Raw genomic sequence first — 16172 nt, 5'->3', positions numbered from 1 at the left:
TTGCATTCAGATTTAATGTTACCGAATGTGACATCTCTAAAACTATGAGAAGTTGGCTCCCTGTTATGTCTCAGGTTTTGAAACCTCTCATCAAGTGGCCAAGTAAGCATGCAATATTAAGGAACATGCCAAAATGTTTTAAAGCTACATACACGTGTTGCAGATGCATTATTGACTGCACGGAAATGTTTATTAACAGACCCACGACTCTAACCTCCAGAGCCCAAACATATTGGAATTATAAGAGCCACAACAGTTAAGTGTTTGGTTGGCATGTCACCTGCAGGAGCCATTACTTTCCTGTCCGCAGGTTGGGGTGGGCGTGTTTCTGATAAACAACGTACAGCTGAGTCTGGATTTTATGACCTTCTAGAAGTAAACGATGAGATACCAGCAGATCACGGTTTTACCATCAGAGATGAGCTTGCCGTACGCGGTGCCACCCTTAGAATCCCTCACTTTACCAAAGGTAACAAGCAGCTGTCTGCTCAAGAAGTGGAAACATCAAGGCGTTTGTCTAATGTGAGAATACACATTGGAAGAGTGATGGGTAGATGGAAGATTTCACAATTCTGACAACTGTTATCCCACTCACACACCCTAACCTCTTAGACGACATGGTGGTTGTGTGTGCAGCATTAACAGACCTTTGTAAATGTACAGTTCCTAGAAAATAACTTGTCAAGGTTTTGATAAAGGATCCATGAACTTATAATCTACATTTTCCATCATGTAGAGTCAAAGATACATTTCAAGGTTCAAGGGTTTTATTAGTCATACGTTTAAGTGCAGGTACAGCAGCAGTGACATGAGGCATGAGGTAATATTTTTTTTTACAAGATAAACACTCACTGTAAAAATGTTATTATTGAGATTAATTCAACATTCAGTTGTTTTAATGTAAGATACAACTACAGGCAATGCCAATTTATTACTGCATTAAATTATTCGTTTCACAGTACATCTTTTTGCACTGTTCACAATACCACTCCGCAACCTTTCTTTTGAGTTTTGCACATTCGTAGTGGAAATGGTTCTTGCACTTTGCACAGGTGGTCGGTCATCTTTCCGAACTCTGGCCTTTCACAGTGGGAGCAGACTGTAGGTGCTTGTATGTTCGGGTCCATGCTGCGGGTTCAAGAGTTCAGGCAAAACACTTCATTGGAGGAACTGTTCAGCAATAGGCAGGGCTGTTTGCAGCATTTCTTCATCTCTGGCTAAGCGAGTGGTAATTACATCCTGCTCTGTCCAAACCACAAAGTCGCAGTACGTCACAAACAAAACATGTGGACGCACAACAAGACCGCAGTTTCACGTCGAAGTTTGGATGTTGTGCTTTCATTACTGCTGTGTATCGTTTTCTGGCTGTGTCCTCATTCTTTCTTCCCCAGTCTGTTCATTTACATGGGACAAGTCTTTGTCGTCGTAGTGCATCACCTGTTTGACCAAGTTTGCTTTAGCTGTCTCGGCTCTCACAGTGCATACACGATGTACGGTGATGCTAGTTATCCGCCCAGCTCTGTGTGCGCCAAGCCTGGGATTGGGCCTGATTTTTAGTGATACACTCACGGTTTACACACTGCTCCTGTGTTCATTCCTGGCCCAGTTTGGAAATGGTCCCTTCACTCTTCTCCTGTAACTCACTTGGGCAGAGGCCTCTCAGACTAGCATCATACAGAGCTACCGGTGGCTCCAGGGGGTCTCCGTTCTCTTTGTCAGATTCTGATGCGGAGTCGGTGTCCCTGCAGTCCAGGCTAGTGAGCACAGCTGTCTTCGGTTCCAGTAGTTTCACTTTCTTTATGTCTTCATCCCTCAGCTCTGGATACGTAATAAAATAGATGTTAGATAACGCATGAATATAACTGTGGGATACAATGTGGTACAATCAGGGGTGTAGTGGTAAATACAAAGGTGGGTAAACTGTCGAGTGCAGAGTGTACCCACCTTGTTTCCCCTCATTTATTAACTCACCTGATCAGAAAATAAGCGAGTAAACACTCAGCCTCATTTAAAGACGGTGGGTAAAATGAGTTTAGCTGGGTTTACCCTCCACTACACCCCTGGGTGCGATGTGTGTGATAGTAATATCTTTACATGAAGCAAATTCATTGTTTAATATAATATAAGATATATTATACCTTTGACATTGGCCTTTCTGGCTGGTTGCAGTTGGGTGTCTGTCCCCTTTGGCTTTCTGATGCAGATTTCACTCTGGCTGGCTTCACCTCTCTTTTGGATGTGAGGAGCCACTTGTTCGTCCCTGAGGTACAAGACTTCTCGCTCTTTCCATATCTGACCCACAGCTCAACTTTGAGCACAAGTGCAGTAGCATGACCCAAAGCTGCAAGAACATAGTCTACCACTACTTTCGGCTGATCCCGTTAGGGGGCGCCACAGTGGATCATCCATTGCCATTTCTTCCTGTCCTCTGCATCTTCCTCTGTCACACCAGCCACCTACATGTCCTCCCTCACATCCATAAACCTCCTCTTTGGCCTTCCTCTCCTCCTCTTCCCTGGCAGCTCCATATTCAGCATCCTTCTCCCAGTATACCCAGCATCTCCCCTCCACACATGTCCAAACCATCTCAATCTTGCCTCTCTTGCTTTGTCTCCAAACCGTCCAACCTGAGCTGTCCCTCTAATATACTCCTTCCTAATCCTGTCCTTCTTCATCACTCCCAGTGAAAATCTTATCATCTTCATCTCTGCCACCTCCAGCTCCTCCTCCTGTCTTTTCATCAGTGCCACTGTCTCCAAACCATACAACATAGCTGGTCTCACCACCATCTTGTAAACCTTCCCTTTAACTCTTGCTGGTACCCTTCTGTCACACATCACTCCTGACACTCTTCTCCACCCACTCCACCCTGCCTGCACTCTCTTCTTCACCTCTCTCCTGCACTTCCCGTTATTTTGGACAGTTGACCCCAAGTATCTAAACTCATACAACTTCGTCACCTCCACTTCTTGCATCCTCACCATTCCACTGTCCTCCCTCCCATTCATGCATATGTATTCCCTCTTGCTCCTACTGCAAGGAAATAGTATAGAGATTAACTCCTAGCAATCTAATGTATTACACACACTGGTTTAAATGGTGTTCAGGCAGGATATGCCCCTGCAGGCACAGCTGTATAATTGTAACAAATGAGCAGTGAAATTTTGTTTACTACATTAACGATGGTGGCTGAAGAGGTTAAATAGTAACGTAAAGCTAAGAGTATTTACTAAATTAACTTAAGTTACATACCCAGCCATACAGGTGCAGTTCGCGGTCAGAATACAGTTGTTTCTCTTGTTCACAATAACCCAGACCTTGTACATCTCCGTATTCTTGCCCCGTCTTTGGCTAGGCAGCACCTCAGTGCTCAGAACTACAAAGTTTTCAGCGTTGTAATCATGAAATGGTATGTCCTGGACATGGCCGCTAGTAACATAGTTGTATCCATCCAGAGATGTGTACGCTTTCAAGTTCTCCCAGGAATAAAGACTTGGTGTGTCAATCAGGTATTCGTGAATATTTAGCCACTGAAGACTGGGCCATTTTGTCTCGTCATTAATCCACTGACCTGCACCTAAAGCATACGGGTCTCCAAGATGTGTTCCATTCAGCAAGGTTCATTTCGTAGCATAACTGGTCTTATAACCGCGTGACAAGCTGTTGTAGTAGGCGGAAAATATTTTAAAACTAAAATCAAACCATTGTAACGTATGGGAAGTTCGCTAGCCATCTTCATACCAAGCCAGGATGGTAATCAAAGGTCGGGTAACGTTCTTCCTGCAGCCAAGCTGTGCGCGCATCCCCAGTGTTTGATGATAACAAATAATCCCTCTGTATGTACTACATGAGTGGTGACTATAAAATAGGAATGGACTTCAAAACTCCAAACTATTCCTTGAGGTAATCCGCTAACTGTACGTGGACAAGCTCCAGGATTTTAACCAAAAATGGCAGGTTTGAAATGGCTCATAATTTACAGTGTCGGTTGATTCCAGGGTGTTTTTTCTCATGGGCGGTGGCACAGTAGTAATTTCAAGAGCGGTTTGAAAACATGATCGTCATGTACATTATTTTGCCTGCATATAGTCGATCCTTGTGTATGTATCTGAAGATTGTTGTGTTGTCGTGTTGTTATTCTATGTTAAGCTATTCCATGTATGTGCAAACCTACATGGCCAATAAACATGATTCTGATGTAGTTCGCAAAGAAGGATTAAAACACAAATAGACCAGCACACAGACATTTCAACTCCTTAAAAAAAGCAGATGAAAGTGGATGAAGATCTTATGACCACAGCTTATTTACAGCATTACATAATACATTCTCATGAACACAACTGAACTGTTGTAATGACACCTCTGTCTGCAAGACTGGGTCATCAGTGTTTTAATCAGAGTTTAGTTTAGAGGATATACGACTAATGATGCCACTTATTTCATCTATGAAGAAACGAGTAAATTCACGACATTTTGTGATGGAGAGTTAATTCAAGATTTAGAACAGCGAGAGCGTTTAATTGTCAGTTAGAGGTTAAAAATAATAATTGAGGATTTTCAAGATGATTAATTATGTCACAAGCCAAATATAGTCTCTTTGCATTTTTTAAGCTGTTGTTTGCTGGCTTTCATTAAAACTATCATGGTGAACCTGTCGATTGGATGTTCTTCATTTGCATTCACCTCTGCAGCAGTTTATCTTCAACTGTACTGTCTCTTAATATTTCCAAGGAATCCCATTGTTTTCTCTTGGCAGCAGAGTCAATCGCAGTTTTTAATTTTGTACAAACTCTGTGTGCTACACTGTTTGTAGTAGATAGTGGTATTACAAAGTGTGGTAAAGTCTTCAGCAAGTGCTGAGTCAATGTCACTTTGCTTAACAGATTGCTCAGCATAAATAAACACACTGCATGCCTCGACAGTAAAATTAATACAATAATGATCAGATATAGCAACAACTATGACAGATGTTATTTCTGTTACTAGAAGAGATATTGATGGGTATACAAGTGCTTTGAAAACTACAGGACAATATAGTTTATAATTTTGACTGACTGGCACTAGTTAGTCAATAGTGCCAGAATAAGCAGCAAGAACTGAACAAGCAGCAGACAACACAACATAATTCATCGATTTACACTCCACAACTGTGAGCACTACAGTACAAACAGGAGGAGCACAAACCCTATCCAAACAACTGATGCTGGAGACTGTTGGAGTCGTGTAATATATACAAGTATCGACGTGGTTACAAATGTGGGTCACCAGTGCTCACCCTGATGAAGGTGTAATTTATCCTGTCTTCTACATTCTCCAGACTCCTGGCACTGCAGCAGTAGTCCAGCTGTGGCAGATCAGAGAGGATGAACACCAACATGTATCTTAAACTAGCCATCAAAGACCACATGCATAAAAAACGGAGAAAGGGCTTACCATATCCAGGTTGATGATTCTCCAGTTGGGGTATCGGTTGACTAGACGACATACCAAGTGGGATCCACTGTAGAATGTCACATGAACAAAAAGATACCACACATTACATTGCATTCAATCTAAGGAGGGCATAACGCTATCCTGTAACATGACGGAGAAGTTACATCACACAGGTCTACTGTAGGTCTTTCTCCTCAGAAGTCAATATAACGAGGGGATAAAGCTATCCTGGTATAGAGTAGCTACATCACACAGGTCTACTGTAGGTCTTTCTCCGCAGAAGTCAATATACCGAGGGCATAAAGCTATCCTGTTATAGAGTAGCTACATCACACAGGTCTACTGTAGATCTTTCTCCTCAGAAGTCAATCTAACGAGGGCATAAAGCTATCCTGGTATAGAGTAGCTACATCACACAGGTCTACTGTAGGTCTTTCTCCTAAGAAGTCAATCTAACGAGGGCATAAAGCTATCCTGTTATAGAGTAGCTACATCACACAGGTCTACTGTAGGTCTTTCTCCTCAGAAGTCAATCTAACGAGGGCATAAAGCTATCCTGGTATAGAGTAGCTACATCACACAGGTCTACTGTAGGTCTTTCTCCTCAGAGGTCAATATAACGAGAGCATAAAGCTATCCTGGTATAGAGTAGCTACATCACACAGGTCTACTGTAGGTCTTTTCTCCTCAGAAGTCAATCTAACGAGAGCATAAAGCTATCCTGGTATAGAGTAGCTACATCACACAGGTCTACTGTAGGTCTTTCTCCTCAGAAGTCAATATAACGAGGGCATAAAGCTATCCTGGTATAGAGTAGCTACATCACACAGGTCTACTTTAGGTCTTTCTCCTCAGAAGTCAATCTAACGAGAGCATAAAGCTATCCTGGTATAGAGTAGCTACATCACACAGGTCTACTGTAGGTCTTTCTCCTCAGAAGTCAATATAACGAGAGCATAAAGCTATCCTGGTATAGAGTAGCTACATCACACAGTTCTACTGTAGGTCTTTCTCCTCAGAAGTCAATATAACGAGAGCATAAAGCTATCCTGTTATAGAGCAGCTACATCACACAGGTCTACTGTAGGTCTTTCTCCTCAGAAGTCAATATAACGAGAGCATAAAGCTATCCTGGTATAGAGTAGCTACATCACACAGGTCTACTGTAGGTTGTTATAGAGTAGCTACGTCACACAGGTCTGCTGTAGGTTGTTATAAAGTAGCTACGTCACACAGGTCTGCTGTAGGTTGTTACAGAGTAGCTACATCACACAGGTCTACTGTAGGTTGTTATAAAGTAGCTACATCACACAGGTCTACTGTAGGTTGTTATAGAGTAGCTACATCACACAGGTCTACTGTGGGTTGTTATAGAGTAGCTACATCACACAGGTCTACTGTAGGTTGTTATAGAGTAGCTACATCACACAGGTCTGCTGTAGGTTGTTACAGAGTAGCTACATCACACAGGTCTGCTGTAGGTTGTTATAGAGTAGCTACATCACACAGGTCTACTGTAGGTTGTTATTGAGTAGCTACATCACACAGGTCTACGGTAGGTTGTTATAGAGTAGCTACATCACACAGGACTACTGTAGGTTGTTATAAAGTAGCTACATCACACAGGTCTAGTGTAGGTTGTTATAGAGTAGCTACATCACACAGGTCTACTGTAGGTCTTTCTCCTCAGAAGTCAATCTAACGAGGGCATAAAGCTATCCTGGTATAGAGTAGCTACATCACACAGGTCTACTGTAGGTCTTTCTCCTCAGAAGTCAATATAACGAGAGCATAAAGCTATCCTGGTATAGAGTAGCTACATCACACAGGTCTACTGTAGGTCTTTTCTCCTCAGAAGTCAATCTAACGAGAGCATAAAGCTATCCTGGTATAGAGTAGCTACATCACACAGGTCTACTGTAGGTCTTTCTCCTCAGAAGTCAATATAACGAGGCCATAAAGCTATCCGGGTATAGAGTAGCTACATCACACAGGTCTACTGTAGGTCTTTCTCCTCAGAAGTTAATCTAACGAGAGCATAAAGCTATCCTGGTATAGAGTAGCTACATCACACAGGTCTACTGTAGGTCTTTCTCCTCAGAAGTCAATATAACGAGAGCATAAAGCTATCCTGTTATAGAGTAGCTACATCACACAGGTCTACTGTAGGTCTTTCTCCTCAGAAGTCAATATAACGAGAGCATAAAGCTATCCTGTTATAGAGCAGCTACATCACACAGGTCTACTGTAGGTCTTTCTCCTCAGAAGTCAATATAACGAGAGCATAAAGCTATCCTGTTATAGAGCAGCTACATCACACAGGTCTACTGTAGGTTGTTATAGAGTAGCTACGTCACACAGGTCTACTGTAGGTTGTTATAGAGTAGCTACATCACACAGGTCTACTGTAGGTTGTTATAAAGTAGCTACATCACACAGGTCTAGTGTAGGTTGTTATAGAGTAGCTACATCACACAGGACTACTGTAGGTTGTTATAAAGTAGCTACATCACACAGGTCTACTGTAGGTTGTTATAGAGTAGCTACATCACACAGTTCTACTGTAGGTTGTTATAGAGTAGCTACATCACACAGGTCTACTGTAGGTTGTTATAAAGTAGCTACGTCACACAGGTCTGCTGTAGGTTGTTATAGAGTAGCTACGTCACACAGGTCTGCTGTAGGTTGTTACAGAGTAGCTACATCACACAGGTCTACTGTAGGTTGTTATAAAGTAGCTACATCACACAGGTCTACTGTAGGTTGTTATAGAGTAGCTACACCACACAGGTCTGCTGTAGGTTGTTACAGAGTTGCTACATCACACAGGTCTACTGTAGGTTGTTATAGAGTAGCTACGTCACACAGGTCTACTGTAGGTTGTTATAAAGTAGCTACATCACACAGGTCTACTGTAGGTTGTTATAAAGTAGCTACATCACACAGGTCTACTGTAGGTTGCTATAGAGTAGCTACATCACACAGGTTTACTGTAGGTTGTTATAGAGTAGCTACATCACACAGGTCTACTGTAGGTTGTTATAAGGTAGCTACATCACACAGGTCTACTGTAGGTTGTTATAGAGTAGCTACATCACACAGGTCTACTGTAGGTTGTTATAAAGTAGCTACATCACACAGGTTTACTGTAGGTTGTTATAGAGTAGCTACATCACACAGGTCTACTGTAGGTTATTATTAAGTAGCTACATCACACAGGTCTACTGTAGGTTGTTACAGAGTAGCTACATCACACAGGTCTACTGTAGGTTGTTATAAAGTAGTTACATCACACAGGTCTACTGTAGGTTGTTATAGAGTAGCTACATCACACAGGTCTACTGTAGGTTGTTATAAAGTAGCTACATCACACAGGTCTACTGTAGGTTGTTACAGAGTAGCTACATCACACAGGTCTACTGTAGGTTGTTATAAAGTAGCTACATCACACAGGTCTACTGTAGGTTGTTATAAGGTAGCTACATCACACAGGTCTACTGTAGGTTGTTATAGAGTAGCTACATCACACAGGTCTACTGTAGGTTGTTATAGAGTAGCTACATCACACAGGTCTACTGTAGGTTGTTATAAAGTAGCTACATCACACAGGTCTACTGTAGGTTGTTATAGAGTAGCTACATCACACAGGTCTACTGTAGGTTGTTATAAAGTAGCTACATCACACAGGTCTACTGTAGGTTGTTACAGAGTAGCTACATCACACAGGTCTACTGTAGGTTGTTACAGAGTAGCTACATCACACAGGTCTACTGTAGGTGTTTCTCCTCAGAAGCGATGACAGGCAGACTGTACACCAGACTCCACCATAAAGCTGGCAGGATAAAAATTAAGTCCTTTCTCTCGGCTGACGTTGGTCAGTGTCGATGGGTTTTAAATGTGCTTTTAACTTAAATATGAATTTAAATTAGACTTGACTTTACTGCTGCAGATCATTGGCGAAACCATGTAGAGGAGGCGAATATGTGACACGCCGAGTTGTTGTGAGGACCTCTCTGCTGGACGACTGCGATTTAAAAAGTGCTCAACACTTGGAGACTTGCTCAACTCACATGAAGCCCGAACCTCCGGTCACCAGAACGGTTCTGCCGAATTCCATCATACGGGCATCTCTGCAGAAAACCAGCTGAAGACGACTTTAGGGGGATTCTCCATAACACGACAAAAGTAAATTCACTCGTTTATGCATTGCAGCGTGGAAAGCCTCCATAACGAGGGGAATGGGGCCAGAAGAGCGCCCTGCAGGGTGCCTCGGCTCTCTCAGTCGCCTCTTTAGCGCCTTTAGAACGCAACAGAGCCGCTGAGGAATTCACCACAGTCGACGGGCGTTTTGCGGCAGTGGGACACGTATAAACTGGGCGGGACGTGGAGCTGTTTGCGCATGCGCCTCCGCCCCTCCCCCTCGTCCAAAACACACTCTCCTTGTCTTTTTATTTATTTTTAAGTATTGCTTCTTTATTGGATGACGCAAATGCTGCAACTTTGTTTTGTGGCTGCTGACAGCTTTCAGTTCCTTCTCCGGCCAGCAGGTTATCCTTGTGTGTGTGTGTGTGTGTGGGGGGGGGGTTCACTTTTTATTAATGAGAAATCAGTACAATCCAAATAATACAATGTATGTATAGACAAATGCACAGCAGGATACAAAGAAAACAAAGCATACTCCAAAAGAAACAAAGACCAAGAGCAAAGGGTGTGTCAAATGAAGTGGTATAAACTGGGGGTGGGGGGTGGGGGGGTCAGTACAGTATTCTCAGGAAGACAAAATAGTTTCTCACATGTTTCTAGTGTTGGTGGCTTTACTGTGTTTACCACATTTGAGAGTATCTAAATATTGGTGAGAAATGGCTTTGAAGCTGAAGAAGTTGGGTTTAGGGGCGGAGGAGGTGCTGGTATGCACATGACATTTACCAGAAATTAAAAGCAGATCAATCCTGTGTGAAAAGTGGACATTATCAAGGGGCCATCTTTAGTTACTCCGCGTAAGACTTGCTCCATTTTCTCATTGCAGTTGGTGATTCTCCTGTGTATGAAGTTCTTAACATCAGTCCAGAGACACGCTGTATGTACATTCCCAGAAGAGATGAGTTGAGGATTCATCCTCATTTTCTACAAAAGCTCCAGCCAACACCAGCATCCATCCTCTAGCTAGAAAAGCAGGTCTTCACAGGGTAGCAACGGTGCATTATTTTGAACGACACTTCCTTAACTTTGTTAGTTAACAAGTTTGGGGTTTTTTTGAGCGAGAGAGTGAAGCCATGACCATTTCCACTGAATGCTGTCAAATATGTTATTCCAAAAGTAAACAGCAGAGGGAGTAGTAACCGCTTCCCTAAGAATGATATTCCTTATGCGCTGGTTAGTAGCTTTGACACTCAGTAAAGGACATTCAGCGTCAGTGTAAACGTTAACGGGGTCTAGGGAAGCAATCACACCAACATGTCGTGTGGGCGCAGAGGATAATAACATGTGGGCTGCAGGAGGGACTGCATCAAACTCAGCAGCATCACCCTCTGGACTGACAGGAACGTCATACAGGTGAAGGAATCCTTCATATGTGAGCAGATGGCCCGCTGAGTTGAATAGTTGACTAACTCAGTGTTTCCCAAGCCAGTCCTCAAGGACCCCCTATCCTGCAGATGTTCGTTGTAACCCTGCTTGTGCTTACTCAACCAATCATCTCACAGCACTGAATGATGCAAGGTGTGCATCATCTGACATAATATTGCTGACTGGTTGAATAACTGCAAACAAATCTGTGAATGTTCTCATTCATCCAGGTCGTCATGGTTACCCAAAGGAGTTGACTCAAGTGCAACTGGACTTGGTATATATCCGTGAGGACGTTTCGCCTCTCATCCAAGAGGCTTCCTCAGTTCTGCTTTTCTGACTAGACCAAGCTGGTCTGACTGGCTGCTGATGAGACTCAGCACTTGTCCTCTAGGGGGCGTTATCGGACCTACTGATATGCGTGGCTCTCCTGTGCTCCGATGTTTGGCCGCGCCCTTCGCCATGTGGACAGCCGGTGGTAAAGCTGGGCTATGAGAAGGCAGAGGGGCAGTTGCCTGCAGTCTAAGCGGGGCAGGCTGAGCTGCAGGACGGGGCTGGGAACACCGCAGTAGATGCAGAACGACACGAATCCTCAGCAGCTGGTCTCACTCGATGCATTTAAAGTACTTCTTCTGTCGTCGTTTAAGTTTTTATTTAAGTCTTTGTATTAGGCAAACACTGTATGACAAAAACCCAAATAAACAATACAACCATGTTACAACACAAACATGTACAACCATCAAATAAAACAGTCTTCCTCCCTTGTACGTGATAGCTATCCATCTTTTATAAGATTCAAAAATGAGGCCAGACCTGGTAAAAGTTCCCTTTTTGGGGGGGGGGGTTCCCCCCCTTTTCTCCCCAATTGTACTTGGCTAATTACCCCACTCTTCCATCCTGGTCGGTGCTCCACCCCCTCTGCTGATCCGGGGGGGGGGCTGCAGGCTACCACATGTCTCCTCCCATACATGTGGAGTCACCAGCCGCTTCTTTTCACCTGACAGTGAGGAGTTTCACCAGGGGGACGTAGCGCGTGGGAGGATCACGATTTTCCCCCAGCTCCCCCTCCCCCCTGAACAGGCGCCCCGACCGACCGACCGACCGACCGACCGACCAGAGGAGGCGCTAGTGCAGCGACCAGGACACATACCCACATCCGGCTTCCCACCCGTAGTCACGGCCAGTTGTGTCTGTAGGGACGCCCGACCAAGCCGGAGGTAACACGGGGAATCGAACCACCGATCCCCGTGTTGGTAGGCAACGGAATAGACCGCTACGCTGCCCGGAATAGAAAAGTACTATTGTTTGTATTGGGATATCACAAGTATTTCATGTAATTTTGCCCACACTTCTCTGGCATACTGCAAGGTTGGGTTACTCTCTTCACCAGACTACCCACAGCATTCTATGACAAGGTCTCAAGAGGTTTGAAAGGGGCCTTAGTTTCCTTCTCTATTGGTGCACAACCAAGGTATGTACCACAGCTGGCCCAGTGTTTGGTCAGCTGTGCCATCTTAAACGCAACATTAAAAAGTTCTACACTGGCCAAGGCTAGGCCTCCTTTACGTCTTGGAACATAAAGCTCTTGCATACTGAATCTAGGTTTCTTTCAGTTCCTTAAATAGTACTTAATGATCTGCTCATCTATTTGAAAATTCCTGAAGTTAAACTGAGGAGCAACTACCATCATTCATAACAATCTTTAATTATTTGGAAGCAGGCACATTTGGCTGCAGATGTTTTGACTGATTCATATCACCCCCGTATGACCCCTGATGTCGATGACGATGTACTTTATTAATCCCTGTGGGGGAATTCATCTTCTGCATTCAAGCCATCCTAAACGTACAGTCGGAGCAGTGGGCAGCTGCAGCGCAGTGCCTGGGGATTGACCCCAGCTCTTCCTGCCATGCCTCAGTCAGAGCAGTATGATTAACCCTACATATCTTTTGATGACTTGAATATTTTATGAGTCTGTACTTTTTTTGTACTGTATTGTCTTGTCTTGTTTTTTATTTTATGTTTTGTAACTTGCTGTGTGTTTGTATGTCTGCAACCCTGTTAACTGTGCTGCTGCCTGTCTTGGCTAGGACGCTCTTGTAAAACAAATGTTTAATCTCAACAAGTCTTTTCCTGATCAAACGAATGAAGAGAAGTACATTTGGTTCACTTGTGAGTGGTCATAATGTTTTGGCTCATCAGTGTACGCAGTCAGTGTAGAAGTGGCACTCTGGACTTGTAAAAGGTAAAGTTCTGACAAGGGACATACTACACCAGGTGATCGTTTTTCCTGCAGCACTTACTCCTCCATCTCTTGTTAAACCCCTGCATGAAGTCCATCCACAACCACCTCTCTTCCATGACCTTTAAGACATGATGCTGAGCTCAAACCAGGATGGATGATATATGAAACCTTGGTTCCTGTTACAAAGATGATTCCCTCCATAACTTTACATTAAAACTATTATGAAAAGATCCAAGTTGGTGCAACTTGGGCCGGAGCAGTTGTGACTGAACTACGTCATGACTGCCACAACAAAAAGCACCCTAAATAAATACAGGCCCAGGTCTCTACACTTAAACTGGAACTTATGTGGTGAGACAGAAACTTCTCATTCAACATGACAACCTCATTGACCCAAGTTCATTCCTGAACTGGATCCATGTATACAGGTGCTGTATCCATGTAAACGACACCTGTATCCATGTATACCGCACGTGTATCCATGTATATGACACCTGTATCCATGTATACTGCATATACCGCGCCTGGATCCATGTATACAGCACCTGGATCCATGTACACTGCATATACAGCACCTGTATCAATGTATACAGCACCTGAATACATATATACAGCACCTGAATCCATGTATACAGAACCTGTATCTAAGTATACAGCACCTGAATCCATGTATATGACACCTGTATCCATGTATACAGCACATGCATCGATGTATACAGAACCTGTATCCATGTATACAACACCTGAATCCATGTTTACAGAACCCGTATCCATGCATACAGCACTCGAATCCATGTATACAGCACCTGAATCCAAGTACACAGCACCTGAATCCATGTATGAAGAACCTGTATCCAAGTATACAGCACCTGAATCCATGTATGCAGAACCTGTATCCAAGTATACAGCACCTGAATCCATGTATACAGAACCTGTATCCAAGTATACAGCACCTGCATCCATGTATACAGAACCTGTATCCAAGTATACAGCATCTGAATCCATGTATGCAGAACCTGTATCCAAGTATACAGCACCTGCATCCATTTATACAGAACCTGTATCCAAGTATCTAAGTATACAGCACCTGAATCCATGTATGCAGAACCTATATCCATGTATACAGCACCTGAATCCATGTATGCAGAACCTGTATCCAAGTATACAGCACCTGAATCCATGTATGTAGAACCTACATCCATGTATACAGCACCTGAATCCATGTGTATCCAAGTGTACAGCACCTGTATCCATGTATACAGAACCTATATACATGTATACAGCATCTGAATCCGTGTATGCAGCACCTGAATCCATGTATACAGCACCTGGATCCATGTGTATCCAAGTATACAACACCTGCATCCATGTATACAGAACCTGTATCCATGTATGCAGCACCTGAATCCACGTGTATCCAAGTATACAGCAACTGTATCCATGTATACAGAACCTGTATACACGTATACAGCACCTGAATCCATGTATACAGAACCTGTATCCATGTATGCAGCACCTGAATCCATGTGTATCAAAGTATACAGCACCTGTATCCATGTATACAGAACCCGACTCCATGTATACAGCACCTGGATCCATGTATACAGCACCTGTATCCATGTATTCAGCACCTGAATCCATGTGTATCCAAGTATACAGCACCTGTCCAAGTATACAGCACCTGAATCCATGTATACAGCACCTGTATCCATGTATACAGCACCTGTATCCATGTGTATCCAAGTATACAGCACCTGTATCCATGTATACAGAACCAGACTCCATGTATACAGCACCAGTATCCATGTATACAGAACCTGACTCCATGTACACAGAACCTGTATCCATGTATACAGAACCTGACTCCATGTACACAGAACCTGTATCCATGTATACAGAACCTGACTCCATGTACACGTATACAGAACCTGTATACATGTATACAGCATCTGTATACCATATTTACATAACAAACCGTAAAAATAAATGAGGGCTCTACAAACAATTGAATCATGTTAGGCTGTGATTAGTCATGTTTAATCACAGAAATAAATTATATTCAAATTTAGTGCTACTCTTCTGGTAAAAGACCAAATATTTGTGCTGATGTTGTAGTAAGGAAAAATAAAATTCTTGGAGGAATCAATAAAATAGACTTTATTCAATAACATTTCAACGTGTTTTGATTTGTGAATGTAAACAGATGAGTTATAGTAAATTAAAATCTCATCCAGATGACCATAATGATCCTTCTGCTATTGCGTTTGTGGCTGTAGTTGAGGGACTTGTGGTGTGGCTACACCAGCAGGTGTGTTGTGACGAACACTGCCTGCTCTTCTGTCAGGGCAAACACCACCGTACTGGGCACTTGCATGGTGCTGTGGACGTGTGCTCTGCTGGAAAGACATTTCAAAATATTGTTTCTGCACAATTGTATTTTATCGAAAGTTCCACTGGGGAGCTGAAACATACTGTGTAGCGTGTCTTCAGCCACTGTTGTTCAGCCACACTGACTAGACGTCTGTCTGCTGTTCAGTCACACTGACTGACTGTCTGCTGTTCAGCCACACTGACTGACTGCTGCTGCATGTCAGACTGTCAGTCTGACTGGCTGCATGCTGCTCCCATGCCAGAGGAGTTTGGTGTCAAAAGAAGAAATGGGATTTTATTTGCCTTTCTTTTAACCCATTCTGCGTTACAAGTGGTCTGCATTAACAAATGAGTCCTAGTGAGAGTGTACAGTTCAGGACAGGTGTATACATGTATAGATATATACACGTATACATGTAGTTTGTGCAAGGACATGTACAGATGTATAGACATATACATGTATACATGTAGTTTGTGCAGGGACAGATGTACAGATGTAGTTTGTGCAGGGAGAGGAATGTTTTCAGGACTTGGTTCCAACACCTACTGACAACACATT

General features: G+C 43.2%; 1 protein-coding gene across 1 annotated transcript in view; it reads right to left on the bottom strand.

Annotated features, from left to right (window-relative positions):
- Nucleotides 1-9788, bottom strand: part of LOC130131576 (dTDP-D-glucose 4,6-dehydratase-like) — a 58233-nt gene extending 48445 nt beyond the window's left edge. Inside the window, exons 1-3 of the mRNA XM_056301326.1 lie at nucleotides 9504-9788; nucleotides 5434-5500; nucleotides 5276-5344 (exon numbers count right to left, since the gene is read on the bottom strand). Of these exons, the coding sequence (XP_056157301.1) occupies nucleotides 5276-5344; nucleotides 5434-5500; nucleotides 9504-9553 (186 nt within the window). The 5' untranslated portion in view covers nucleotides 9554-9788. The remainder of the gene's footprint in view (nucleotides 1-5275; nucleotides 5345-5433; nucleotides 5501-9503) is intronic.
- Nucleotides 9789-16172: the final 6384 nt, after the last annotated feature.

This window comes from Lampris incognitus, chromosome 21 (assembly GCF_029633865.1).
Source record: "Lampris incognitus isolate fLamInc1 chromosome 21, fLamInc1.hap2, whole genome shotgun sequence".
Taxonomy (NCBI): domain Eukaryota; kingdom Metazoa; phylum Chordata; class Actinopteri; order Lampriformes; family Lampridae; genus Lampris; species Lampris incognitus.
The sequence above is the reverse complement of the archived record's forward strand: the minus strand, read 5'-3'. Positions and strand labels throughout refer to the sequence as shown.